Genomic DNA, 27,406 nt, shown 5'->3' on the forward strand with positions numbered 1-27,406 from the left:
GCCCCCCGCCCCCCACCGTGGGTTTCCCAGACAGTGAGTCTTTCCGGGAGTAGAGAGCCTCCTCCGTTCCCGGCTGTGTATTGAGACTCCTGTCGACCACACTGGGTGGTGGTGGTGGGGGGGGGGTTTCCGGCTGTAATCTTTACAGAAACAGGTCTTGCTCCAGTCTTTGAAGTTAGCAGCGGAGAGCAGCTGGCTTGCGTCACGTACTTTTCCCAGCATGAGAGTCGGAGGCAACGCGCCCTTTGTTAAGTCAGGATCCTGGACGGCCCCAACCACATCTCGTTGTCATTTCTTCCATGAACTGACCGCCGCTGGCAAGGTTCTAGCGGGTCATCGAGACCCCGAGAGGCAAAGCCAAATGCCCAGGGCCACAGGGCGGGTCTGAGGCTAGCCAGACGCCTCCAAGTCTCCTTCTTCTTGTGGCCGGCCTCTCGGCCCGCGTCACCCGCGCGGGAGCCGGGGGAGGAGCCGGCGGCTTTGCCCGCCGGGGGCTGGGCTTGCCGGGGGCGGACCTGGCGGCCGCGCGGTCCGGGGACAGACTCGCGCCCCGCGAGCGCGTCGGGACCGGAGCCGCGCGCCCCGGCCTCCTGCGCGCTCTCGCCTCCCCGAACTCCGCCGAGCCGCAGCCGGGCCACGTCTGGGCGCTCTCCGGGCGCGCTCGCCAGACCGGGGGCCGCTTCCCGCAGTCGGAGCCCGTCTGGTCCCTGGGGCCTCGAGCCGAGCGCGGGTCGTTCGTGCCCCTGGAACTTTCCGTGGACCCACTCCGATCTGAGCGCGGCGGGGCGCGGGGCGGAACCGCTGTTCTGCGACTGGGGGGTGAGTGGAACCATCGGGCGTGTTGGTGGGGTCGCTGTTCGCACTCGGACCCAACCCTCGGGAGGTCGTGTACCCCAGGGCGCTTCCGATGTGCCCTCTCCACTCCCTCTTCTCCCTTATTTGCACCCCATCCTCACTTCTGCAATTCCCCCTACCCCGCCCCTCCTTTCCATTACCCCCCATTTCTTTCTCTCCTTGTCCCGAAGCCCCAGGCACCTTGGGCCTCCGGGTCCGTGACCCCCAGCCACACTCGGAGGCGTGTTCTCTCCGAATGCCCTCGCTTCTGCCAGCCTCTCCCCGCGCCTGCCTTTGTACCCCCGTGGCGCTGCCACAGATCCCAGCGCCCGACCTGCGGCGCCTTTGAGCAGCGTGTTGCGTCCGCTGCCTTTCTCAGCGCCCCGCGCGGACGGAGCCTGGGGGTTGGAGTCTGGGGTGGCGAGGCTGCCTGGACTCCCACACTAGCTTTGACCCTCCTCCCCAAGATTGCCCGCAGATGAGAAAGGGGTTGGGGAAAGAATCTTGCTGAGAAACCGTCCTTCCCTTCCCACCTCCCTTGGGTTGTCTGTCTGTCTCGTTACTTGGGGTTTAATGGCTGGCAATTGGCTTATTGTCTGGCAGTCCTTCCTCCACGCACGTGTGAGTTCTTTGAGGGCCAGGACGGCTTCTCTCTCCTGATTCCTGAGGCGTCTTTCCTGCGCACCCAACTCACTGCCTTCCAGGGAGGAAGTGGGACTACCGCTGTGGGATTCCGAGGTGGAAATCTTTATGGGAATCGAAAGCCTCCTCTTTCTGCCTCGGAGCCGCTGGTGGATTCAACCTTGTGGTCAGCGGCTCCATGTGCCCAACACCCGGGCTCCTTTTGCACAACACGCGGGGCCTGGCAACTAGGCCCTGAATATATATTCAACTCAGTGAAAGAAAGACGTGGACAGCCCGATGGGGGTGGGCGGGTGGTGGCCAATGTGGGTGGAAGGTGGCGGGGTTGGGTTCTTCATCCTGGCACCTCCGCTTGTTTCTTACACAACAGTCCCCATCGAGCCCCTTCTGCCTCGGGCCCAGAGGCTTTCCTATCTGTGGTCTGTAAGAAGCCAGACCTGATGCGGAGGGCTTAAGTGGAGAGCAAATGCTTTGAGAGTGATTAGGGCAAAGAATGTACGGATGTGCTTTATACAATTGATGTATGTATATGTGTGGATTGTGATAAGAGTTGTATGAGCCCCTAATAAAATGTAAAAAAAGAAAATGATTAGGGGAAAAAAAAAGAAGCCAGTTATGTTTTTTTACCCAGCATCTTTGGGTGACTTTGCACTGCCAACCTTTTGGTTAGTAGTTGAGCACATGGACAGTGTGTACTTCCCCAAACTTCGCTGTTTATCAAACCCAAACCAGGTCAGTTCCTCTTAAAGGGATTCTGACTCCTGGTCACCCCCATGTGTTCTGGAGTAGGGCTGAGCCCCAGAGGGCCCTCTGGCCACCCTCTTGATGAGACTAGATGGCCCGATCGCGCTGGGAGGGTGCTGCTGGCTGGCTTGGTTCAGACCAACAACCTTTCGATTAGCAGCTGAGGGTCAACCATTTGCACCGCCTGGCACTGTCTGGTTGGCCCTTCCACCCCAAAGCTCCGGACTGTAGGGGTGGAAGAATGGCTGAGAATCAGCATCTCTGATTGACCCATCACCTCTCTATCTGCTATGATCCCTGGTGCCTGCAGTCTGTACACCATCAGGATGGGGGCCGGGTGTCGGAAGGACAGCTCTAGGGAGTCTAGAGACCCTCTCTGACCTCGCCCTCTCCAGCTATAAAATGAGGAAGTGGGGGGTGGAGCAGAAGCGTTGTTTGCCTGCGGTTCAGCCCACGTGATGTGCCCTTCGGGTCATGCAGGGCACTCAGCACCCTCTCCCCGGAGCACACACAAGACAGCGCTGCTGAACGTCAGGATGTCCTTCCACAGGGAAGCGCTTTTCTGCTCCAGCAGCAACCTCCTGTCTCCAGCTGGCCCAGGGTCATGAGTCATGCCACGGATGTTACAGGTCACGTGACAAGTCATCAAAGCTCCCACTCATCTCTGAGCGGTGGACCCCACTGAAGTGAGGCGCAGGGGGTTCCCTCTTCTGTGAATCACTCAGCTGTGGCGAAGTGTTTGAGATAGGAACTAGAGATTCTGGGCACCTGCCATCTGGCCCAGCTCTGACACTGGGTCTGGGTGACTGATTAGGGAGCACACAGCCCCAGATGCTTTCTCAGCTGCATTCGGATGCTTCCTTTTCATACCTGCTTCTTCCCTGTGGATTTCAACATCCACCCTATAAAGGAAGTCTGTACCAGGAAAGAGACTCTTTATCTTGGCTCATCATGCACTGCCACTGTTGGCAGAGATGGCCAAGATGGGCACAGGGATGCAAACTCCTGCAGCCCCTGAGTGATGCGCATGGTTAAGTGTTGGGCTGCTAACCCCACTGTTGGGGACTTGAACCCACCTAGAGGTGCCTTGGAAGAAAGGCCTGATGGTCTGCTGTCTTGAAGACCCCCGAGATCGCAGTTCTGGTCTGACACACAGCGGGTGGACTTGATTTCACGGCACCTGATTTTAGTTTTTTCACCCACTCATAATTTAGAGGTGTAAATATTGGCATTTGCGCAGTTTGCATCTCCCGTCTGATGACTCGGGTGCTGTGCGTGGTGGAGTGCTGATCATTTCGAGTAGCTGTTGTGTGCTGACCGTGCGACAGGCGCTATTGTAGGGGGTTTGCCTAGTAATGCAAATGTTCATGTTTTGACTCACTTAGATGTTGTTCTTAGGAGCCATGGGGGCACTGTGGGTTACGCATTGGGCTGCTAACAGACAGATCAGCAGTTGAGACCCAGCTGCCGCTCTGAGGGAGAATGATGAGACCATCTGTTCCATAAAGATTCAGGTCTTGGGAGCCTTCTATCAGGGTCGCTGTGAGTTGGACTCGACTTGACAGCCGCGGGTGTCGACGTTAGTAATTCTATACGGTCCATAGCATCACCTCTGTTTTATGCAGAAGGAAACTGAGGTCCAGGGAGGGCGAGTAGTTACGCCCCCACGATCACACAGGTGATGGTAGAACTGTAATTGGAAGCCAGGCGGTCTGGCTCCCAAAACTAAGTCTTGAACTTCATTGGAATACAGAGCCTGGGTTTAGATCTTGCCTGTCACAGATAACTGGGGGTGAGTAAAGTGAGATGCTGCCAGCCACTGTACTAGTGTGTCAGTAGGGACCCCACTATCTTTTCAGCTCCCCAGGGAACCACTAGGTGTGTGAGAATAAAGGCTGAGAGGTAGGTTGCCACACATGGGACAAAACAGGTGAGAATTACATGCGTTTGTCTTATTAAACAATAGGACAGACTCAAAGCTCATCTTCCAGCATCATATCTGTTACAATCCAGATAGGATTTTCATTGGCTAATTTTTTTAGGGGTGGGGGGTTGCCAGGCCTTCCGACTCTAGAAGCACTACTGAGACCTCCTTCTCGGGGTGACCCTGCTGGTAGTTGTGATACCAGTAGCAGAGCTTTTTAGCATTGCAGCAACATGCAAGCACAGCAAACTTGCAGAAACAATTGCGGCTTCACTTTGCAGATTTGCTGATTGGGCATATAAATTGCTGATGACCTACTATGTAGAGAGAATGAAATGGAGGAGGCCCAGGGGAGAGAGATGAAAAGAAGCTGGGCTCTCCACATGGGTTTCAGTCAGTGATGGCGTACACCTGCCTCAGGCAGACAGCGCAGATCTGGACTTTGCTCCCAGCCTCTGCCAGGCCTGCCAGCCCTTCTCTCCTCAGTGCTCTGACAGCTGCTTGGTTGCTTTTATCACGTTCTCCCAGACGCTTCCACTTCATTCCTCTGCTGATGCGAAGACAGTAACAAGTGGCTTGCGTGGCACCGTAGGAAACAACTTGGGGAGTTTTTCCAAGATGAATTTTCTCCTCCCTTCACTCTGTTCTGTTCTCTTTAGGGGATCTTCCATCCGAGACCACCCCTTTGGAGTGGGTGGGTGGGGAGTTTGGGAGGGTTTAGGATCGCAAGAGAACAGAGTCAGCCTCTGAGAGCTGGCCAGACCCTTGGAGATCACCTTGCTCACCCTCCCCAAAGGACTGATGGGAACACTGAGCCCAGTTAGAAAGCATGACGAGGTCCAGGACCACACAACGTGTTCGCTTTCTATCGCTGCCTTCACCAAGGAGGCTTTCTACTCCCGTAAACAGTTCTAGTCTCAGAAAGCCCAGGAGCAGTTCTGCCCTGTCCCATAGGATCTCTGTGAGTCTGAATTGGCTCAATGGCGGTGAGAGTTTTTTCTAGTGACTTAAAAGCAAACAGTTTTTTTTCATCTTACTGTTCTGTGGGTCAGAAGCTGGTCCTAGTCTCATCGGTCTAGAATCCAGGTGGAGACGGTTGGTAGGTGAGAATCCAAACCCAAACCAAATCAGTTGCCTTTGTGCTGATTCTGACTCCTAGCAAGCCCATGTGTCTCTAAACAGAGCTGGGCCCTGAGGGGTTTTCCTAGCTATGACCGTGGAAGCAGTCATGAGGTCTTTCTTCTGAGGTGCCTCAGAGTGGCTTTGAACCACCAACCTTTCAGCTAGTAGACAGTTGTTTGGCACCTCCCAGGGATCCCTGCTTATTTGGGCTGCTGGCAGAATGTCGCCTGTTGAGGGTGTAGGACCAAGGTCCTCGTTTCGCTGCCACATCCCTCGATTCACATAGTCCCTTTCTTCCACCTCCACAGCTGGCAGTGTCTAGTTGAGTCCTTTCTCATGTCCCAACTTGCGTTGACCCCTTCTTTGCCCTGGCTTTTCTGCTTTAAGGACTCGTGAGTCACTGGGCTCACTGGGATAGTCCTGGATCCTTTCCCCATCTCACAATCCTCAACTTTGGCCTCTGTTCATGTGGCTGTTCCCTTGAGCCATGCTTCCCACTTCGTGTTCACAGGAAACAGGACAGGAGAGTCTTCTGCCGAACATTCTCAGTGGGGTTTGCTCTGGGAGACTTGGCTTGTTCGGGATCCCACGTGAAGCAGGGTGCCCGATCACGGAGCCCTCCTGTCAGCCCATTGCATGGGCAGTTTGTTTCTGTCCACTCCTGTGGTGACCCAGACACAGCAGGCACTTAGTCGCTGTAAATAACCATGATGGATGACAGAGGTTGGAACATGCTGCGGATTTGGCTCACGTTTCTCCTCTCCAGGCCTTCTGTTGATCTCTAAAGACTGTGAGTGGCTGGGTAAGACAGTACATGCTGTCTTCCACAGCTGTGGCTGTGTTCTGATTTCTTTGAAATATCCTGGTATTTTTCCATTTTTCTTGTCACAGAGCAGCAGATAGAAACTTGGTCAGGGAACTTGTTTTCAGCCTGCTAGGAATTTTGGATGAGACGGGGCGGGGGTGGGGGATAGTTGGAGGAGCAGGGGCAAGAGAACAGAGTGCCCCTCGGGGACCTTCGGTCGTGGGAGAGAGACTTCCCACTTGATGTATTTTGGGTTCTCTTGATAGTTGCACGTCCTGTCCCGCCTTTGGCTTCTTTCTTTGGAGCCAAGGTCCCTGGTGAAGTGGATTCTGGGTGGGGCTGGTACATGTGGGAGGCTCATTATTCCACAAGGGGAGGAGGACTCTTTCCAAGAGCTATGTGACCCTGGGTTGACCTTCTCTCAAACAGGTCCACTTGGACACACTTCCTTTCTTCCCCGCCCCTCTCCTCCCCACACGTACACTTTCATCAGCCTCTGTGGCCTCTTCTGAAGAGAAAGAAACAAAGGTGATATCCTGGGCGGCAGACCCACGCACCTCCACCACCCATTTCAGTGTGCACACCCAGAAGGGATCCAAACTGGATTTGACTGCCCCAGCCCAGGCCAGCCAGGGAGAAGGAATCCAGGGTTTCCTTTTGGAAAGGCCAGCCATCCTCTGTCTGGTCCATACAGGTGGGCCTGGAAAGAAAGGCCCCGCTAATCTTTCCTGAAGGGATGGGGTGCTTAGATAACCATCAGATCCTCTGCGGCGGCCATTTTTCATTTGGCCAGAGGGTTCTTCTAGAGTCACTGGGCCTTATAGGGTCATGATTCTTAGCGCACTCCCCCACCCCCAGCTGAGTTCCAGGAGTTGAGTTTTAAATGTGAAGTTCCCCTGTCTGCCCGTACTCATCCCTCACTGATTTTCTGTTCATTGGACACTTATTGTATGCCAGGCACTGTACTGGGTGCTCAGGATACAGCAGGGGACAAGAGGTGAGGCTTTGGCTTATTTGGGGCTTGCATTTGAGTGGGCAAAGATGAAACCCTAAGAACAAAGAAGCTCGTTTTAGACTGTGGAAAGAGTATGAGGTAAAGAAAAGAAGGTGTGAGACAGAATTGCTGGTGGATTAGGGGGGTCATTGGAGAGGGAGGGTCCGGAAGGACTTTTCTAAGGAGGTGCCATGTAAGTTGAGATGGTGGACACAGACACTGGAGATCGAAGGTGACGATCTGTGGAAGAAAGAGGAGGGAACAGCAGCACTGTGGGAACTTGGTGGGATCGAAGCTTGTGACGCAGCTCATTAGGTGTCCAGCCTTCTAGATGGCCAGGGGGCTCCCCTTTTTGTAGCTGGGTTACCCTTGTTGTCTCTTTGCTCTGCGTGCTCCATTGGTCTTTGACAGGTCCATCAACTCCATCTGAGGGAGGGTCTTAGGAGGTGAGGGGTGCTGGTGGAGACCTGAGTCCTCTACCTTGGAAACTGTCGAGCTCTGTGCTCACACTCTAAGGTGCTTGCAGAGCAGTGAGTCTTCACACACCCAGCTTCGTGTGACTCAGAGCTGGCTCCACAGGCCTCGGTGTCCTGTGGAAAGGAAATGGCAGTGGCATTGCCTGCGGAGCATTCTGGCAGTGGTGGACTGAGGCCACACCTGCAGAAGCCACCTGCCTCTACCTGCTTTTTATCTCGCTTTGGGGCAATTATGCTGCTGCCTGCAGGAAGTCATTTCTTTTATTGCTTTCTTCATCAGTGAACCGTCTCTACATTTCCGGTGGAAGTTGCAAATTCGGGGGTCAGGCCATCAAAGGCTATTGGTTTATGCAATTGATCATAGCGGTTTCCCAGATCAGACTCAGAGAAGTCACCAAACCATAACTAAGGGTGTTTTTTTGAACGTGGGAGCTATGTGTGCACCTTAGCCCAATTTAGTACTCCTGAAGCCCTTCCTGTGTCCTATGGAGTCCTGGAGGCATAGTGGGTTGGGCTATGAGCTATGAGCCTCAAGCTCAGTAGTTTGCATCCTTCGGAGGCAGTTGATGCTATTATTCTCACAAAGGCTGATAGCCCCAGAAATCCTATGCAGGGTTGCTCTGAGTCTGGATCAACTCAATGGAAGTGGGTTTTGGTTGCTGTTTCCCTGTGTACCGTGTACTACCTTATTTAACTGTGGTTACTATTTGCTCATTTGCTACTGCTATTATTCTCCTTGTTTTACAAACGAGGAAGCAAAAGTTCAAAGAAATCAAGCCACTTGCTTAAGCCACTTCTGGGTTCAGTATGATGCCTATTTTGCTCTTCCTGCCTCCCTCCTCATTTCTTCCTCTTGAACTCCTACTTATCCTTCAAAGCCCACATCAGAGAATCCCTTCCTAAAGTCTTCAATCCTACCACAGGCAAAAGCGACGGCATGAGGACTCATATCTTTTGGGCCTCTGGTATGGTCTTACCCTCGTGGTGCAACAGCTCAGCATGTGAATGCTCCCCGAAAGGTTGATGCTATGAACCCGCCCAGGTCCGCAGAGGGGAAACCTGACCATCTGCTCCTGTCAAAGATGACAGCCTGGAAAGCCCGTGGGGGCAATTCCACTCTGTCCCACCAGTCACTATGAGTTTCAAGTTGGCTCAACAGCACTTAATCACAGCACTATTTATTGCCTGCCAGGTCTCATTGTACACTCTCTCACTTTATGGCTTGTGTGAGGCCAGGTTGACTTGAGCAACAAATCCAGTGACACTCATATGTGTAAGAAAGAGCTTTACATAAAGAAGTAATTATATATTAAGCGAACATCCCAGCCTAGTTCAAATCTAGCCTACTAGTTGGATACTAGTCCGTAAGCTCCTCTTCAGACTCATGTAGTCACAAGCAGTGATGCAGAATGCAGGGAGATCACTGGCCGGTGGGTGGGGCCGTGTGTGGATCCAGTGGAGTAGGCCCATCACAGGGCTCAATGCAGGTCTCGCGTGGCTTGTCGGCATGATGGTGAAGGCAGAGAGAGGGGACTGGTCTCCAGAGAGCCCTTTATGTCAGTTGCATCTCCAAAGTTGATCATCAACTCCATCCATATCTTCTTCCAGGTGCTGTGTTGGCACAAGAAGCTTAACTATCACATGGCTTTTGTTGCTGTTGGGTGAGGTGGAGTCGATTCCGACTTATTGTGCTGTACAACATCCGACATACAGATGCCATATAACAGTGGATCTGCCCGTGGGGTGTCCTGGGCAGACGTCTGTCTGGGAGCAGATGACCAAGTGGAAGTGCTGGTGGGTTTGAGTGTAAGAGTAGAAGCAAAACCCATTGCCACCTAGTCGATTCCGACTTGTGGCGACTTTCTGTCGGGTGTCCAAGACTGTAAATCTTGCTGGGAGCAGACAGTCTCATCTTCCTTGCAAGGAGGTCCTGGTGGGTTTGAACCATTGATGTTGTGCTTCCCTGAGAGTGCCACTGTGGCCCCTTGCAGGCAATGTTCAAATTGAGCTCCTCGCCGTCCTGGAATTCGTGCCCTGCCAACTGTTTCTTCTATAGTGTCGTGTGGTATGTACTGCTAGTGTAACACCGCACTACTGCTTTGTATCGTAATTAGTTATTGCAGCTTTATGTGTTTTTTTTCCCCTCCAGATGAGAATGAATTTCTTAAGGGAAAATCCTGTGTTTTTTTTCTTTCTGTCTCTGCTACCCCTCCACGATCCTCAGGGAAGCACAACACCATAAATGCTTTCTGAACTAGATTGCACTGTTAACGATCCCAGCGTCATACTTGGACTGGATGAATAGGTCAGTTTAATCAGTCACTCTGCTGGCTGATTACAAAAAGTCGTTAACAGGCATTAATCATCTTTGCTCATAAAGCAAAGACGGGGTTTGAGTCTGGGATGTGCAGGAACTTGGGCTGAAGGGAGGGAGGGTACTTACTTAGGCCAGCAAGTCCCACGGTGAAGGATTATTAACCATTAATAAGCATGAACGTCTGTAGACCGCTTCCTGTGCGTAGGGATGTGGGGAAGTGCTCTGCCCCTGTGCGCTGCTGAGGCAGCTCACCTGCGCTTTGTCCAGTTTTGCTTTTTTGCTCATCTGAGGAAATGGAAGCGTCGGGGCATTTGGAGTAATGTACTCAAGTTTGCTCAATCAGACAGTGGTGGGGTCACATGGAAACCCAAGCAGACTGACCCTGGGGCGTGGGCTTGTTACACTAGTCTATAGTGAGAGTGGAAAGGAAAGAATCCTTCCATGTCCCCTATTGTTTCCAAATAGCCCCTCCACCTGGGAGAGTTTCCATGGCTGTGCGGTGCACCGGCGAGTAGGGATCTGCAGATTGAAGACCTGTTTATTCAGTACCTCTCCCCCTGAGTGTGGGGCCCTGTGAGGGAGTGCTGGAAGGAAGGCGTGGTTGCTAATGGAAAGGCTGACCGTTGGAACCTGCTGCACAAGAGAAAGACAAAGCCATCTGTAAGGTGACAGCCGTGGACACCCACGGGCATCTGGTGACTCTGAGAGCAGAGGGTTTGGTCTATGGCAGACCGCTGACTGAGACCCTGGATGACACCAGTGACTGAGCACTTGGTTGGCTATGAGCTGCAAGGCTGGTGGTTCACCTCTCCAGAGGTGGCTTGGAAGACAGACTTGGTCATCTGCTTGCAAAAGGTCACAGCTTTGAACACCTTATGGAGTGTAGCTGCCTCTACTGGGCTCACGTGGAGCGACCGTGAGTTAGAGTCGGCTTGATGACAACTAACCATAGCAGCACCATCACAGTAGGTAAGGAGGACTTCATGTGCAGGAGAAGCAGCAGGGTCGGGGTTGGGTAAAAGCAGCAGAGGGCAGAGTTGGAGTGGAGGCACTGCGTTGCTGCCCTCCCTCTCCCCACTCCTCATCTGTGCATGTGTGCTTTTGCCTGGTTGGAGCAATCTCGTTCTGCAAGCAGGAGCCCTGGTGCCTTAGTGGTTACATGTTGGGCTGCACACTGCAAGGTTCACAGCCACCAGCTGCTCTCTGGGAGAAGGATGAGGCTTTCTACTCCTGTCAAGTGTTATTGTCTTGGATGCCCACAAGCCCAGTTTTATGCTCTCCCTTAGGGTCACAAAGAGTTGGAATTTATTATATGGCAGCGAGTCTTGATCTATGTAGACTGCTTCTTTCTTTCCGATCGTGAAGTCTTGAGTGGAAATTGGCCGTTGGCTTAGACTTAGAACTTTGGGTCTGATGTCTTCACACTCGAACCTCTGGCTCTACTGAGTGGACCGTGAAGAGTTGACTGTAATCTGTGGTTGAGGATTACCTGGAGGAGACCTGGGTTCATTTCTTAGCTTTGTGATGGCTGGCTGGTTTACCTCAGACTTAATTTCTGTGTCTATAAAATCAATGGATAACTCCCTCCACCCCTCCCTAGATAGTTGTGAGGGGTAAGTCAGCTAATTCAGGGGACAAGGCTCCTGACAGTCACTTGCACTTGGTATGTATTAAACAAATACAGTACTAGTGATCCTGTGGTCAGGAGAATTACAGGGAAGGAAGCAAACTTAACTTCTCTGTGCTTTCTGGAGTAGAAAGAAGTGATGTATATTGGATAAATACTAGTAATTCCAAAGAGGGTATTTTGTATATAACTAGTATTTGACAAGCGAATGAAACACTGGACTGAGTTATTTGACTTGAGGGTCTTCAAGCAAATACAACATTGCCCTGCCATAGAAGAAGTTGCTTGTTGGGGCTAGAGAACTTCACAGTTGAAAGATCATAGTGCAGACAAGTTGCTTTGAATTTATTTATTCTGTAAATTCTAATTTGTGGGAAATTATAATTTATATACTTTCTCTGATAACTACCATATGAGATGATTGGCTAGAACAATGTTTTTTTTCTTTTTCTTTTTGGAAATCAACTTTTTGCTGCTTGAAGAAAATGTTCCCAGGAGGAAAAGTTGGTGCTTCCCAAGCATGCAGTGCAGGGTAGCCTCTTTCTGGTTTAACTGGGGCCAAGTGGAGTACTTGGTAGATGGGATGAGTTTTTCACCTTTGGAGAAATCACATCCCCCCAAGTCCATCCCTGCCCATACACTGAGTATTGTTAATAGATACCAGTCATTTTTTGATTATTGACTGTTTTTTGTTCAATGGACTGAATTGCTCAACATAGGAAAGGAGGTGCTCCCGTGGTGTGGTGGGTTATGTATTAGACAGCTAACTGCAAGATCAAGGTCAGCAGTTCAAACCTACCAGTCACTCTTCAGGAGAAATATGAGGCTTTCTGCTTCCATAAAGATTCATGGTCTCTTTAACGCTGTATAGGGTCACTATGAGGACCCAGACCTTCAGTGTCTGTGTTTTGTGGGCTAGGGAGGAGCAGTGACATACGTGTCCAGCTCCCAGGGCTGGTGGTGTAGGCCGTGTAGCTGATGAGATGGCATGTTTGCTACCAGTGGCTGTTCTGCTGGTCAGCTTAGGAGTGGTGCTAAGGCAAATTTCTTAGATAAACTTATACTGAACACATGTCAAAGTTTCTTAATCATTAATGAGGTAAAAAGCAGATGAAGTATGCTGTCTTAAAATGACATGCGAGATAGAAACTTAGGTCTGACTGCTGTTTTGCTTCTAGTAGGCGTGAAAAAGCTCTCTTTCTTATCAGTGTTAGGGCTAACTTTGTGATATGAATGGTTTCAGTCATATCCCTGTGGGCCATTAATCAGAAATAACAACTCACATTTCTGAGGAGCACCGATAAGCCGACTGAAGTTCAGCTATCAATTAGATACACTAAGAAACAAGGTTTTATATACTCACAAGGAACCAGTGCACCCAGATGGCAAACTGAGGTCAACCAGAAGTCAGATAGCAGGAGCCGAGAGACCTGCTTTTTCTCAAGCAAACATTTCCAGCATACCATTAAAGATGCTGACCATAAGGTTCACTTTGCTATGACTTTAGGGACACAATGTTTCTTTAGCAGCAGGGAGGGCTGGAAGTGACTGGAGCCCCTGTGATGTGGGGGGGACATGTGTTCTGGGACTGAGTTTGAAACAAGGCACCTGAGCTCCCTCTGCCCCCTCATGCTTGACTTGGCCAGCCCAGGGGCAGTCGCTCTGCAGGGACCCTTGGTGGACATCTCAACTGCGAATCTCAAAATGTGTTCTAGGCATCCCAGTGGGCAGCTGAACTGCTGTGGTGGTCAAGACCAACAAGGGAAGTGCACTGTGTTGAGCAAGGAGAGGAGAAAGAGGCAGTGGGGTGGGGCGTGAGAAAAGGGATTTCTCAGAATTTTTCAGTTACAAGAAAAAAAAGCACTTCGTTTTCTTCCAGCAGATAAGTTCTCTGTGATAAGGTTTGGACTGGCTTATCTTCGACGTGCACACGGGAAGCTGGTGGGGACTTATTCTAGTGTCATGGGCCTCTCAGGGACTCACCCTGCCCTGTTGGCAGGCTGGGGCTCACCTCCCTCCCCACTTCAGCAGCCCCACTGCTGCTCTAGGGATCCAAAACAACACATTGCATTGTGCTTTAAGGGAGTTTACATAGCAAATTAGGTAGTTTTTCCAAAAAATAGTTCACACACACATGGTTCCATGACTGGTTACAATCGCCACAAGGAGTCGGCCCTCCCGCATTTCCAATCCCGCCCCTCTCTGACTCCCCAGCTGTACTTTTGGGCAAACGCTTCCCTGTGGGTTTCATATATCTTTGTTCTGAGGAATGTATTCATCCCCCCCTTTTACTGGTACCGATTATATGCATATACAATTCAGTAGTTCAATTGTTCAGTCATATCAAGGAGCATTGCGCAGTCACTGCCACATCAATCTTCGAATATCTTCCCCTGTGTTAGTCCGGGTAGACTAGAGAAACAAATCTAGGGAGACTCCTAATGTGTTTAGGAAAGACCTTTATATACAAGAGCAGTTGGATATTGAGAACAACCTTCCAGCCCAGTTCAGATCAAGTCCATAATTCTGATATTAGCCCATATGTCCTATACCAATCTATAAAATCCTCCTCAGACTCCCCAAACACATGCAATGATGCCGAATACAGGAAGATCACAGGCCGGTGGGTGGAAAGTCTTGTGGATCCAATGGTGGTGGAAGCATCTCAGCGCTGGCAGGGGTCCCCATGTGGCTTCTCCTGCTGCAAGCCTCTAGCAGAGGTCTATATGTCTTGTCAGAAGGAATGTCTCACGGGGAGTGAGCTTGTGTCATGTGCCAGTGAGCTATTTATCTCCTTAGCGCCTCCAAATGAGGTCATCAAGCTGCGACCTGATTATCAGGCTAAACTCCACCCCTTCAATCAACAGATTATGTAACTGCAACATCCCCCACCCCCCACCCCATGGTTAAATCAACCTTAAAATGAGTTGGAACCTATTCTTTACGTTCTTAGTTTTATAGACTTGTCCCTTATTTGGCTGGAAGGTGACCTCTGGGAGAGTGTCTTCACTTTCAAGTTCTGTTGTCTCAGGGCAGTAGTTTTGGGGGGTCCTCTAATCTCTCTCTAATCAGTAAGTTTTGTCTTATTTTGGCATTTTGGTTCACTTTTTTTTGGCCTGTGTGCCTGTTGTAACCAGGACCTTCGGTTTGGGTCTGGATTAGAATGGTCTTTATTGTTCTGTAATGTGGTGATCTTTATTGCTGTGTAGTGGTAGGTAGCTGGGTACCTTCTAGACGCAGGTTAGAGAAAGGGTTCTCAACCTGTGGGTCGCGACCCCTTTGGGGGTCAAATGACCCTTTCACAGGGGTTGACCAATTCATAACAGTAGCAAAGTGACAGTTATGAAGTAGCAATGAAAATAATTTTGTTTGGGGGTCACCACCACATGAACTGTATGAAAGGGTTGTGGCGTTAGGAAGATTAGAGGAAACTGTGGTCCATGTGGACCGTTAGCCTTTTGAATTGATTGCTTCCTTGAATTTTCTTTTCAATTTATTCTCCAGTGATCCAGTAGATACTTCTTAGATGGCCACTTGCAAGCTTTTAAGACCGCAGACACAACTCACTGGACTAGGATATAGAAAATTATCTTTATGAATTATGTATTATCAGTTGACCTCTATTTCCTCCAGGCTATGCCCGTTAGCCTTCATGTCCAGTGGTTCAGCCCCAGTGCTTAAGGAGTTTCTACAATTGTGCCACACACACACACACACACACACGTAGAAATAGTCATCAGTATATATGAATGCGGTGTTATACACTCTACAGTGTCTCTCACTCGGTTAGCATACATTTCTACTTATGTATCTACTCACAGTGTTACATAGTCAACACCGTCGCTGCAGGAGTATACCTGTTGTGTTTACTGATGTGCATTTTCGCCCCTTCAAGCTTAAACCATTTTTATTGTAAATTAGGAGAGGGGTTAACATTTTGGATCATCAACTTTGTATTCAACAGTTTAAATAACGAATCAACATTCTCGAAAGCTTACCCTTTCCCCACTCCTGGACTGCTCTTCTCCCTCTGTGGGCGACTCTCATCCATCCCACCAGAGTGAGCACCCATCCTCCGGCTAGTCTGTGACTTCTTTTCCCCCCTTTGCCCTCCAGTGTCTGTTCCCCTTGCTATCAATGTCTTGCTCCTGGTTTTAATGTGTTTTTTTTAACACACAATATTGATCTCATAATATTTGTCCTTTTAGAAAAATTCTTTCTATTTATTTATATATTTTTAAATATTTGTATATATTTTAAATCATTTTATTGGAGGTTCTTGCAGCTCTTATAACATCCCATATATCAATTGTATCAAGCGTATTTGTACATATGTTGCCATCATCATCTTCTAAACATTTAGTTTCTATTTGAGCCCTTGGTATCAGCTCTTCCTTTTTTCCTCATTCCCCCCACTCCCACTCTCAGGACCGCTTGATAAATTATACATTATTATGATTTAAAAATCATTTTATTGGGGGCTTGTACAACTCTTATCACAATCCATACATCCATTCATTGTATCAAGCACATTTGTACATTTGTTCCCATCATCATTTTCAAAACATTCTTTCTACCTGAGCCCTTAATATCAGCTCCTTATTTTTCCCTCCCTTCCATGAACCCTTGATAATTTATCAATTATTGTTTTGTCATGTCTTACACTGTCCAATGTCTCCCTTCACCCACTTTTCTGTTGTCCATCCCTCAGGCAGGGGTTATATGTAGATCCTTGTAATCGGTTCCCCCTTTCTACCCCACCTTTCCCTTCCCCTCCTAGTATCTACTCTCATTATTGGTCCTGAGGGGTTCATCTGTCCTGGATTCCCTGTGTTTCCAGCTCTTATCTGTACCAGTGTACATCCTCTGGTCTAGTTGGATTTGTAAGGTAGAATTGAGATCAAGATAGTGGTGGGGAGGAAGCATTAAAGAACTAGAGGAAAGTTGTATGTTTCATCATTGCTATCCTGCACCCTGATTGGCTTGTCTTCTCTCCGTGACCCTTCTGTAATGGATGTCTGGTTGCCTACAAAGGGGCTTTGGGTCTCCACCCCGCACTCCTCTCATTCACAATTATATGATTTTTTGTTCTTTGATGCCTGATACCTGATCCCATCGACAACTCATGATCACACAGACTGGTCTGCTTCTTCCATGTGGACTTTGTTGCTTCTGAACTAGATGTCCGCTTGTTTATCTTTAAGCCTTTAAGACCCCAGAGTCTATATCTTTTGATAGCTGGGCATCACCAGCTTTCTTCACCACATTTGCTTATGCATGCACTTTGTCTTCAGCGATCATGTCGAGAAGGTGATCTTCACAGATTGCCAGGTTAATAGAATAAAGTGTTCTTGCATTGAGGGAGTACTTGAGTAGAGGCCCAATGTCCATCTGCTACCTTAATACTAAACCTATAAATATATGCACACAGATCTATTTCCCCATCATCATAGATAAATATACTTACATATGTACATGCCTGTATTTAAACCTCTATAAATGCCCTTTGCCATCTAGTTCTTTCCTCTGTTTCCTTTTACTTTCCTCTTGTCCCACTATTATGCTTAGCCCTCATTTGGGTTTCAGTAATTCCTCTTGGTTACATTGCCCTGATCAAGCCCTACCAAGCCTCCTACACCCTCTTGGCCATCGATTTTGGTTCACTTGTTGTTCCCTTGTCCCTGGGTTTGTTAACATCCACTTCATTTTCCCCTCCTTCCCCTCTCCCATGTCTTCCTGGAACTGTCGGTCCTGCTGTTTTCTCCTCCAGATTGTTTGTCCCACCTATCTTATAAATTATTATTTTGTTCATGTCTTACACTGACTGCTGTCTACCTTCACATGTGTTTCTGTTGTTCACCTCCCATGTTCATCCTTTCGTGACTGAGTAGTTTCACTCAGCATGGTATTCTCCAGGTCCATCCATGCCACGAGGTGCTTCATGGTTTCATTAGTTTTTCTTTAGGGATACCTAGTATTCCATTGTGTGTACCTACCAAAGTTTGTCTATCCATTCTTCTGCTGGGGGGCATTGCGCTGTTTCCATATTTTTGCTATTGTGAACAGTGCTGCACTGAGCACGGGCGTGTGTAATCTGTTCTTGTAGAACAGGTACGCAGCAGAATGATCGCTGAGTCCCACGAAAGTTCTTTTCCCAGGTGTTTGAGTAGCATCATATCACTTTGCACAGTGGTTTATGTCCTTGTGGTCTCACCAGCAGTGTGTGAGCATTTCAATCTCCCCGCTGCCATCCAGCATTTTTTATTCTCTGCTTCACTGACCTTGACTAGGCATGAGGGTGTAAGGTGGTAGCTCATCGTTTGTTTGATTTTTCACCTTCCGGATGGCTGGTGATCATGAGCATTTCTTCATACGTTTGTTGGCCATTTGGATGTCATCTTTGGTTCACTGTCCGTGACCTTTGCCCGCTTTTAAATTAGATTGCTCGTCTTTTGTCTTATTAAGGTGCTGTGGCATGTTATAGACTTTAGAGATTAGTCCTTGTATGTTGTGTTTTGTCAAAAACTCTCCCACTCGGCGGACTCTCTTTTCACTTATTTGGTGCACACAATTGTCTTTTTCTTTAGCGGGTCCCAGCCATCCACACGTGTCTGCCCCGCACGGGCGCCCCGCGTGCTCTAGTCTTGAGCAGTTTTCAATGTGTTGGCCGAGTTCTGCTAACTTCCCCATGTTGTGAATCGCCTTTCCCTTCACCGGAATGAACGCTTGCCTCTTATCTAGTCCCCTTCCTGGTAACCACCCAAGGGTGCTGCTTTCTCTGTGTAAACCTCGTCTTGATTTATAGTCGTGGCTACATGCAGAATACTTGCCCTTTTTTGTGTGATGGATACATGTCACGTGGCACAATGCCCTCCAGATTCATCCCTGTTTGAGACAGCCCATAGGTTCATCGTGCAATCTTCTCCATGATCCGCCTTGGTGTGCTAGTGCACAGTTCATGCCTCTTGTTGCTATTGTGCTGACTGTGGGCGTGCATATTTCTATTTGTGACCCAGCTCATACTTCTCTAAGTCATATGCTTGGGATGGGGTTGCTGTCACCTGGGATTCTATTTCTGCTTTTCAAGGGAACACCGTGCTGGTTTTCATTGTGGTGGCAGCATTTTGCAGCCTCACCAGGAGGGTATAAGTATTCCAGTCTCTCTACAGCTTCACTAGCGTTTGTTGTTCTTGGTTTATTTAATTTTTTTTATCAAGGTCCTTATTGCCGGGTCAAGTGGTATCTCATGCTAGTTTGATTTGCATTGATCAGTTAGCTCCTGAGTGGGAGCATCTTTTCGTGTGTTTGCTGTCTCCCTGAATACCTTCTTTGGTGAAGTGTCTGTCCATGCCCTGTGCCCATGCTTAAATTGGATTGTTTGTCTTTTTGTCGTTGAGGTGTTAGACAGGTAGTGTGTTTCTAGAAGGGATCCATTTCTTGAAAATTCCAGCGGATAGCTCTGGCATCGTGACAGCATGCAAGCCCCCTCGCCGTGACGCACTGACGTTAGTGGTGGTCAGGTAAGCTAGAAATCTGGTTCTAGCGCATCACCTCTCAGGGCAGGTCCTGGTAGTTGCTGGCACTTCTGGGATTGTGGGTGCACTTGCCCCATCTGCACATGGTGTTTTTACTCCCTGTGCGCTCATCTCTGTGTGTGTGCTCCTCTTTATAAGACACCAGTTAGAGGCATAGGGTCTCACGTCCTCTGGTGTGAAGTCTGGCGTCCTGTCAACAGTGAAGTGCTCCGAGACTAGCGGATAGGTGGACGGTTCAAGTTCATCCAGAGATGCCTCTGGAAAAAAGCCCCCAAAGAATAAACCAAACCTTTACCAGTAAGCCAATCCCTCGGAGTTGAGTCTGACTATGGCAGCCTTGGATGGCAGAGCCGACCTGTCCAGAGGATTTTCTTGGTTTTATGGAAGCAAATGCACTCAGGACCTTCTCTTGGAGTGGTTGGTAGACTTGAGCCGCTGGCCCTTTGGTTAGCATCCAACTGCTTAATCCCTGTGCTCCCAGGGCTTGTTCATCAGAAGGAAGGGCTGGCTGTGCGCGTCAAAGTCAAGCCTCCTTGAAATCTCTGCGAACCACCCTTCTCTGATGCACAAGGGGCTATGAGTTAATGCTGATGGGAATGGGCCACCTTGGAAAATGAGGATGAGAATGTTGCCCACCTTGGAAACCTAATCAAAGTCACTGAATCCCCCATGCATGCACGGGTGAATTGGTATATATGTTCTGCTATCTATATTTTCAACCACAATTTTTATTAATACATTTTAAATTTTATTAATAAAAGTATTAAAATATTTACATATACATGCATTCGTTGCTTTTAAATAGAGAATTATAAAGTAAGAAATAAAGCAGCTAGGGTTTCTTCTATGCAGATGGTATAAAAAACTAAAAACACAAAGTAGTTACAAGATCCCAATATTATAAAAGCAGGCAGAATGAAAGTAAAGGCTTCCCCTTTTCTTGCCCAGGTCCTCAGTGGTAGCCACTGTCACCCTGCCTCAGACGTGGCTTTTCTTTTTTCATAGGTCTCTCCTCATCTAGCGATCTACTTACTTCTACTAAATCTGAACCTCCCCAAAACCCAGCCTATCCTTTACCTTACTTCTTTTCCTACCTAAATTATTTTGGAACTCAGTTCAGATCAGCACATGTAGGTCTATGCTATTCGTTTTAAAATAGCTACCAGATCAAGTACTTATAAAGTGTTTAATAAGCACTGTGTACGTATTTGAACATCGCATTGGGGTCGGAGTAAGGCTCATTAACAACTTGGAACATGCTGATAACACAGCCTTGTTTGCTGAAAATAAAGAGGACCTGAGGCCCTTACTGATGAAGACTAAAGCCTTCGGTATGATCACAACTCAGATGTAAAGAGAAGAAAAATCCTCACAGCTGGTCCGGTAGACAGCGTCATGATAAAGGGAGAAAAGATCGTCAAGAAATCCTGTCACTTGGATCCACCGTCACCATGCATGGGAGCAGCTGCTAGGAAAGCAGACCGATGCCTTATTGCAGTGGGGAATGTCCTACACATGATCTCTTTGAAGTCTATAGAGCAAAGATGTCACTTTGAAAACTCAGGTGTCTCTGACCCCAGCTAGGGGAATGCCTCACCTATATGTGAAAATTGGACCATGAATAAAGACCACAGAAAAGTAGGTGCATTTAAATTATGGTGCCGACCCTGTGTGATCACGAGGTGTTCATGGGATCAGGGATCAGCCATCAAAGAACAAAAATTCATATCATTGTGAATTATGGGGAGTGCAGAGTGGGGACCCAAGCCCATCTGTAGACAACTGGACATCCCCTTACAGAAGGGTCACACGGAGATGAGCCAGTCAGGGTGCAGTGTAGAACCAATGAAACATACCAATTTCCTCTAGTTCTTTAATGCTTCCTCCCCCCCACTATCATGATCTCAAGTCTACCTTACAAATTCGGCTAGACCAGAGCATGTACACTGGTACATATCTGAGATGGAAACACAGGGCATCCAGGACAGATAACCCCCTCGGGACCAATAATGAGAGCAGCGATGCTAGGAGGGGAAGGGGAAGGTGGAGGAGAAAGGGGGAACTGATCACAATGATCTACATATAACCCCCTCCTGGAGAATGGACAACAGAAAAATGGGTGAAGGGAGACATTGGTCATAGTAAGACATGAAAAAAATAATTATTGATAAATTATCCAGGGTTTGGGAGGGAGGGAGGGGAAAATGAGGAGCTGATACCAAGGTCTCAAGTAGAGAGAAAATGTTTTGAGAATGATGATGGCAACAAGTGTACAAATGTGCTTGACACAGTAGATGTATGTATAGATTGTGATGAGTTGTATGAGCCGCCAATAAAGTGATTAAAAAAACAGTAAAATAAACTATGGTGCTGACAAAGACTATTGAAAGTAGCCTGGACTGCCAGAAGAAGAGCCAATCTGTGTAGGAGGAAGTCACACCAGGCTGCTCTGGGAGGAAGTCAAGTGAGGGTGACGTGATCTCACATGCTTTATCAGGAGGGACCAGTCCCAGGAAGATGACATCATGCTGGGGGAGAGGGCTGGCAAAAAGAGGAAGAGCCTAACAAAATAGACTTGGCACGGTGACTGCAGTTAGGGGCCCAAGCAGAACCCTTGTGGAGCTGGTACAGGACGGGCAGTGCTTGGTTTGGTTGTACAGAGGGTTGGTGATTGGGCGTCACGTGCCAGTGCTAAGTGTGTGAACACATGAAAATGGCCGCATGTCACGCTGGCTATGCATGGCCCCTCCTTTGCTGTCCAGGGATGTTGCTGCTGTCTGTTGCTGTGACAAATCATGCAGACACTAACATTCTCACAGGCAGAGACAGAAGTCAATGGCCTCAGAGAAGGCGGTGAACATGTCAGAGCAGGACATGGGCCGGGAAATGGGCATTTTCCCTGAGCTCTCCAAAAACCTCAGCACACTCGCTGCTCTTGTTCCATGCTGACTCATAGTAACCCACTAGGACAGAGCAGATCCGTCCCTGTGGGTTTCCAAGACTGTTGCTCTTTACAGGAGTAGAGAGCCTCATCTTTCTCCCACGGAGCAGCTGGTGGTTTTGAACTGGGCTCCTTGCCTGCCTAGACTCATAGACCATTGATCTAGAAGGGAATGTAGGCGACTGCGCCAACCCTGTGCCTTCTTGACAGGGACATGCATCAATCCATGGTTCCCGAGCATGGAGCAGGTGCTGAGGCTCCACGATGAACTGGGCACGTGCGGTGTGTGTGTGTGTGTGTGTGTGTGTGTGTGTGTGTGTGTGTGTGTGTGTGTGTGTGTAGAGAGAGACTAGTGCTTTGGGAACTGAAAATGTATCAGAGGAAACATTTTCCAACCCAGGGAACGACTAGCTCGAAGCACTTCCCAGTTTGAGTTTGCGCTGCTCTCCGGATTTTCCTGTTCTTCAGGGGCTGTGGCCAACAGGCGGTCCTCCCCGAGCATCAGTGTGGGCGAGGCAATGGGACGGCACTGTCTCGTCCAAGGCCACGTTTTGAGAAGGTGGGCAGTGCCCCACAAGTGCACTCGCTCTTCCTAAGAAACTGGTTGAAAGGGAACTTCAAGATTGCTTTGTCATTCCATTTGTGTGTGTTAGTAGATTCTTCCCACCCTTCAGACAGCACTAAGTTGGGAGGACATAAACACTTATTAAGTTGTTTGAACCTAAACACTTAATAAACAGACTGCTGGGTGTGTCTTTTGGCTTGGGGTGCTGCGCACAGTTGCCAAGACACTCAGGCGCTGTGGGTCCAGTCTGTCTGGGAGCAACGACATTAAGTCTATCCATCAGAACTCTGAGATGCCGGGAGGGAACGGAATCGCACTGACGTTACACAGCAGTGACTGACTGGCTGCTGCATCCGGGATGGTCAGTCAGCCAGGCTCAGGTACGGAGTGAGGTCACCAAGATGCCATCTCTTCCCTTCCTAGGACACCCTCTTTCCACACGGGGGCAGAGAGCCCTCAGCCATCCTTTGCCAGACGCCAGCTTTCCACTTCAGCAGCCCCAGCAGAAGGAATCTTCTTTCCCAATAGCTTGTGCATAAAAGCCCCGGGGAGAACTTTGGTTGGCTACCTTCACCACCCCCAAAACAACAACAACAACAGAAACAAACTCAATGCCATCAAGTTGATTTGGGCTCTACGGGACAGGGTAGAACTGTTTCGGAGAGTGAAACTCTTTCTGGGAGTTGAGTGTCTTGTCTTTCTCCCACAGAGCAGCTGTGGCTTCACACTGCTGACCTTGGGCATTATCAGTCCAACATGTAACCACTACAGCACCGGGGCTTCTGGATAGGATAGAGAAATGTCTGGAGAATCGTAATGGCCTGTCCATTCCCGAGGAGCACTGGTGGCATAGTTGTTATGCAGTTCGAAACCACCAGCTGCTCTTTGGGAGAAAGACGAGGCTTTATACATTCTGCTGCTAACTGAATGGCTGGAGGTTGGAGTCACCGCGGACAGCATAGAGAACAGACTAGTGAGAACTCTGCAGAGAAGAGGATTTTGTTCCCAGAAGTCAAAGAAAGATGTTGCTGTTACTGATAGGTGTTGCTGAATCGAACTGACAACGACTCCATAGGACAGTGTAGACCTGCCATCGGGCTTTCCTGAGTGTAACCATTAGGGATCAGATGGCTAGGTCTTTCTGCTGCAGAGGGGATGGTGGATCCCAAACCCCAAGCTCTTGGTGAGCAGCCAAACGCTTAGAATGGTGAACTGCTCTGCCCCCAAGGCTCCAGGACCAGCACCAACATTTCACATTTTACAGATGAAGGGACAGGACTGGAAGGATGGTGTGCTAGTTTGGTGGTTAAGCAAGCATGGCGGCTCTGTTGTTGTTGTTGTTGTCAGGTGCCATTGAGTCGGCTCCCACCCACGGCGCCCCTGTGCACAACAGAAGGCAGCACCGCCTGGTCCCGCACCAACCTCACCGTGGTTCCTGTGTGGGGACCCATTGCTGCAGCCACTGTGTCAATCCGTCCGTCGAGGGCCTTCCCCTTTTTTCACTGCCCGAGTGTAGAAGATGGAGTCCTGCCTTCCATGCCTCTAAGGAGCGCTCTGGCCTTGCTTCTTCCAAGTCAGAGTGGTTTGACCTGGTAGCAGGCCAGAGTATTTTTAAGTGTTCTTCTGCAGCTCCACAATTCAAGTGCATCGATTCTTCTTCGGTCTTCCTGATTCACTTGAGAATGCCACGGCTTGGGTCAGGCACACCTTAGTCCTCAAAGTAGCATCCTTGCACTTCACTTCTCTAAAGAAGTCTTTGGTCCAGCGTATGTACCTCATGCAACATGCCTTTTGTTCTCTTGACTGCTGCTTCCATGAGCATTGATTATGGATCCAAGCAAGACAAAATCCTTAACAACTTCAACTTTTCTCCATTGATCATGACGTTACCTATTGGTCCAGCTGTGAAGGTCTGGGCCTTCACGTTGAGTCGAAACCCACACTCAAAGCGGCACTCCTTGATGGTCATCAGGGTTCCAAGCCCTCCTCCCCCTCAGCAAGCAGGATGGGGTCATCTGCACATCAGAGGCTGTTAACAAGCCTGCCTCCAATCCCAATGCCACATCCTTCATTGTACACGCCAGCTTCTCTGATGATTTGCCCGGCATACAGCTTGAACAAGTATGGCGAGACCATACAGCCCTGTCGCACACCTTCCTGATCAGCAGTCCCTTGTTCCGGTAGCTGTGGGGTCCACAAATCTGGGTTCACATCCTTGGGTAAACTAATTTTAGAGTTCTTATAAAACAGAAATCATTGCAGATACCAAGCCAAACTCACCGCCCTCGAGTCGATGCCAACTCATGGGACAGGGTAGAACTGCCCCTGTGAGTTTCCCTGAGTGGTCACTCTTGCCGAGAGTAGAAAGTACTGTCCTCATCCCACAGAGCGGCTGGTGGTTTCGAACTGCCAGCCATGCGGTTGGGAGCCTAACGCGTACCCACCCTGCCACCAGGGCTCCTTCCCTGAAGATAAGGACAAATAAATAGAACCAGGAATGCTATGAACAGGCCTTAGCTCGTGGGGCTGGTAGTTGGGGTGCAGCCTAAATGGAAGACTACACCTGAGTGTCTAGTGGCCCACAGGCTCACAAACGAAACCCACCATCTGTGGGTTCCGGAGGAGAACTGCGTCATAGGGTTTCTGGGCTGTCATCCTGATGGGAGCAGATTGCCAGGCATTTCTCCCATGGAGCCACTGCATGGCCGCAAGCTGCCGTTGCGCAAGCTAGTGGCGAGTGTCGACCTGGTGCCGCTCACAGCTGGTCAAGGCCTTGGGCTTCTGGGCGGTGGAGCAGGTGTCTTTTCTACTGCGGCGTCAGGCCGAGGGGGCACCACAGGGACTTACCCTTTGCTCTCTGTTGCAGGTGAAGGATCATGGATGCCATCAGTGAGGTCCCCGCCCATGCTGAGCTCCCCAAGCACATCCTGGACATCTGGGTGATTGTCCTTATCATCCTGGCCACCGTTGTCATCATGACCTCCTTGCTGCTGTGCCCGGCCACCGCTGTCATCATCTATCGCATGCGGACGCACCCAGTCCTCAACGGGGCTGTCTGAGGGCCCCCCGAGAGGGTGAAGTGAGGGATGAGGACTCCACCCCCACCCCCCCACTCCCACCTCTCAGGTGTTTGAGTGGAGAACGGAGCTGGTGTCCATTCTGCCCCTGGCCGGCTGTATGCATTTGGTCAAGGTACCTGACTCTGTGAGCCCCAGGTTCCTGCTCTTTGGAAGGCGGATGATAATTGGATGATCGCTGGCCGTCCTGCCTCATCGGGGCTGAGAACCCCATGTCTGAGTGGAGCTGAACGCTGCTGTGAGCTACCACACATCACAAGGTGTTTCTGAGCGCGGAGAAGCTCTGGAGACCAAAGACCCCAATCGCGGGGGATGGACCCAGAGGTGGCCTTAGCGGGAGCAGCCTCTGTCAGTGCTCCCAAGACCAGAATACACAAAGGGCACTGTGTCCTCCTTCTAAGGGGCCAGCAGCCACACTCTTTCCTTTAAGATGCAAGTCCCCCCGACTTTTCTCAGAAGGGAGGCAGAGGATGGATGGGATGCCCCGGGATCTTTTCTGTGCAAGACCCTGCCATTGTGGAGTGTGCAAGAAGCCTCTGCCTTTTCTTCTCAAAGCCAGGGGAGCTGGGGTCTGGGCTGCTTCCCGCACTCTCCTCCCCGTTACCCTTGACATTCAAGCCTTGCTGGAAAATGGCAGGAGGCTGAGTTCCCTTTGTCTGGACTTCCACTGTCATTAGCTCCATTGTATGCTACGTCACCCTTCGCCTCCTCTCACCCACAGTGCCACCATGGCATGCTCACCTAGACCTTAGAGCAGCGGTTCTCAACCTGTGGGTCGCGACCCCTTTGGGGGTCAAATGACCCTTTCACAGGGGTCATCCAATACATCCTGCATATCAGATATTTACATTACAATTCATAACATTGACGAAAATAATTTTTTGGTTGGGGGTCACCAAAACATGAACTGTGTTAAAGGGTCGTGGCATTAAGAAGGTTGAGAGCCACTGCCTTAGAGTAGAAGGTGTTCCTGGACTTTGGAAGCAACTCAGAACAATGATACGAGAAGTTTCTGGACCAACCCAGCTCTTAGGCACCCCAGGCAGAAGCAACCTGGGGTTTATTAAGTGATACAAGGAGGCTGCACAGACATGAGGATATGTGTGTGTGAAAGCAACGCTTATACCCTGATCTGATTTCATTGATGTATGCAGCCAACTGCCAATAAAATACTAGAACGAACACGTCTGGGGCCATTCTTAAAGAGCACTGAATACATTCAGAAAGTCGGGTAAAAGGATTTCCCTGACTGGGTCGTAGAGACAGTCTGGGTGGCCCTATTTACCTGTGACAGGTGTGACTGGTAACCTGAAGATTGGAGGCTTGAACCCGCCCGACAACTCTGAAGGAAAGAGCTAGTGACCTGCTTCCTTCAAGATTACAGTTTAGAAAACCGTCTCCCCAGTGGAGTCTGCCAGCTCCTAGGCACGCTCCAGGACAGGGGGTTTCCGAGTAAAGACTGGCACTCGCTGCGGGAGTAGTGCTGCATGAGGCCGGTCTCCCCTGTCACACGGGGCTGCTCCGAGCAGGAATGCATTCGACTGCACCCAACAAGAACAACAGGAACACAGAACCAAACTGAACTTCAAGTTTTAGCTAGGAGAAGTGAGAGGCAGGGGGAGGAAAAGATGGACGTAACGTTGGGTGTGTTGAGTTTGAGACCCTGGTGCTATTCAGGTGACTGTGTCTGTCCCTTGGGATAGACCCCAAGCTGGAACTAGGGTTTGTGGATTACCCAAGGGGTGAATGATGCCAGCCAAATGGACAGGAGTCCCCGGGCAGAGTGTGGGAGGGAGAGGCATG

At 49.6% G+C, this 27,406-nt stretch overlaps 1 protein-coding gene across 1 annotated transcript; it reads left to right on the top strand.

Moving 5' to 3' along the window:
* Positions 1-230: 230 nt before the first annotated feature.
* SMIM3 (small integral membrane protein 3) lies at positions 231-26,785 on the top strand. The gene is made up of 2 exons (XM_075541830.1): positions 231-819; positions 25,393-26,785. The coding sequence occupies exon 2, from the start codon at positions 25,403-25,405 to the stop codon at positions 25,583-25,585; it is 183 nt and encodes a 60-aa protein (XP_075397945.1). The 5' UTR covers positions 231-819; positions 25,393-25,402; the 3' UTR covers positions 25,586-26,785.
* Positions 26,786-27,406: the final 621 nt, after the last annotated feature.

The sequence above is a fragment of the Tenrec ecaudatus genome, chromosome 2, assembly GCF_050624435.1.
Source record: "Tenrec ecaudatus isolate mTenEca1 chromosome 2, mTenEca1.hap1, whole genome shotgun sequence".
Classification (NCBI taxonomy): domain Eukaryota; kingdom Metazoa; phylum Chordata; class Mammalia; order Afrosoricida; family Tenrecidae; genus Tenrec; species Tenrec ecaudatus.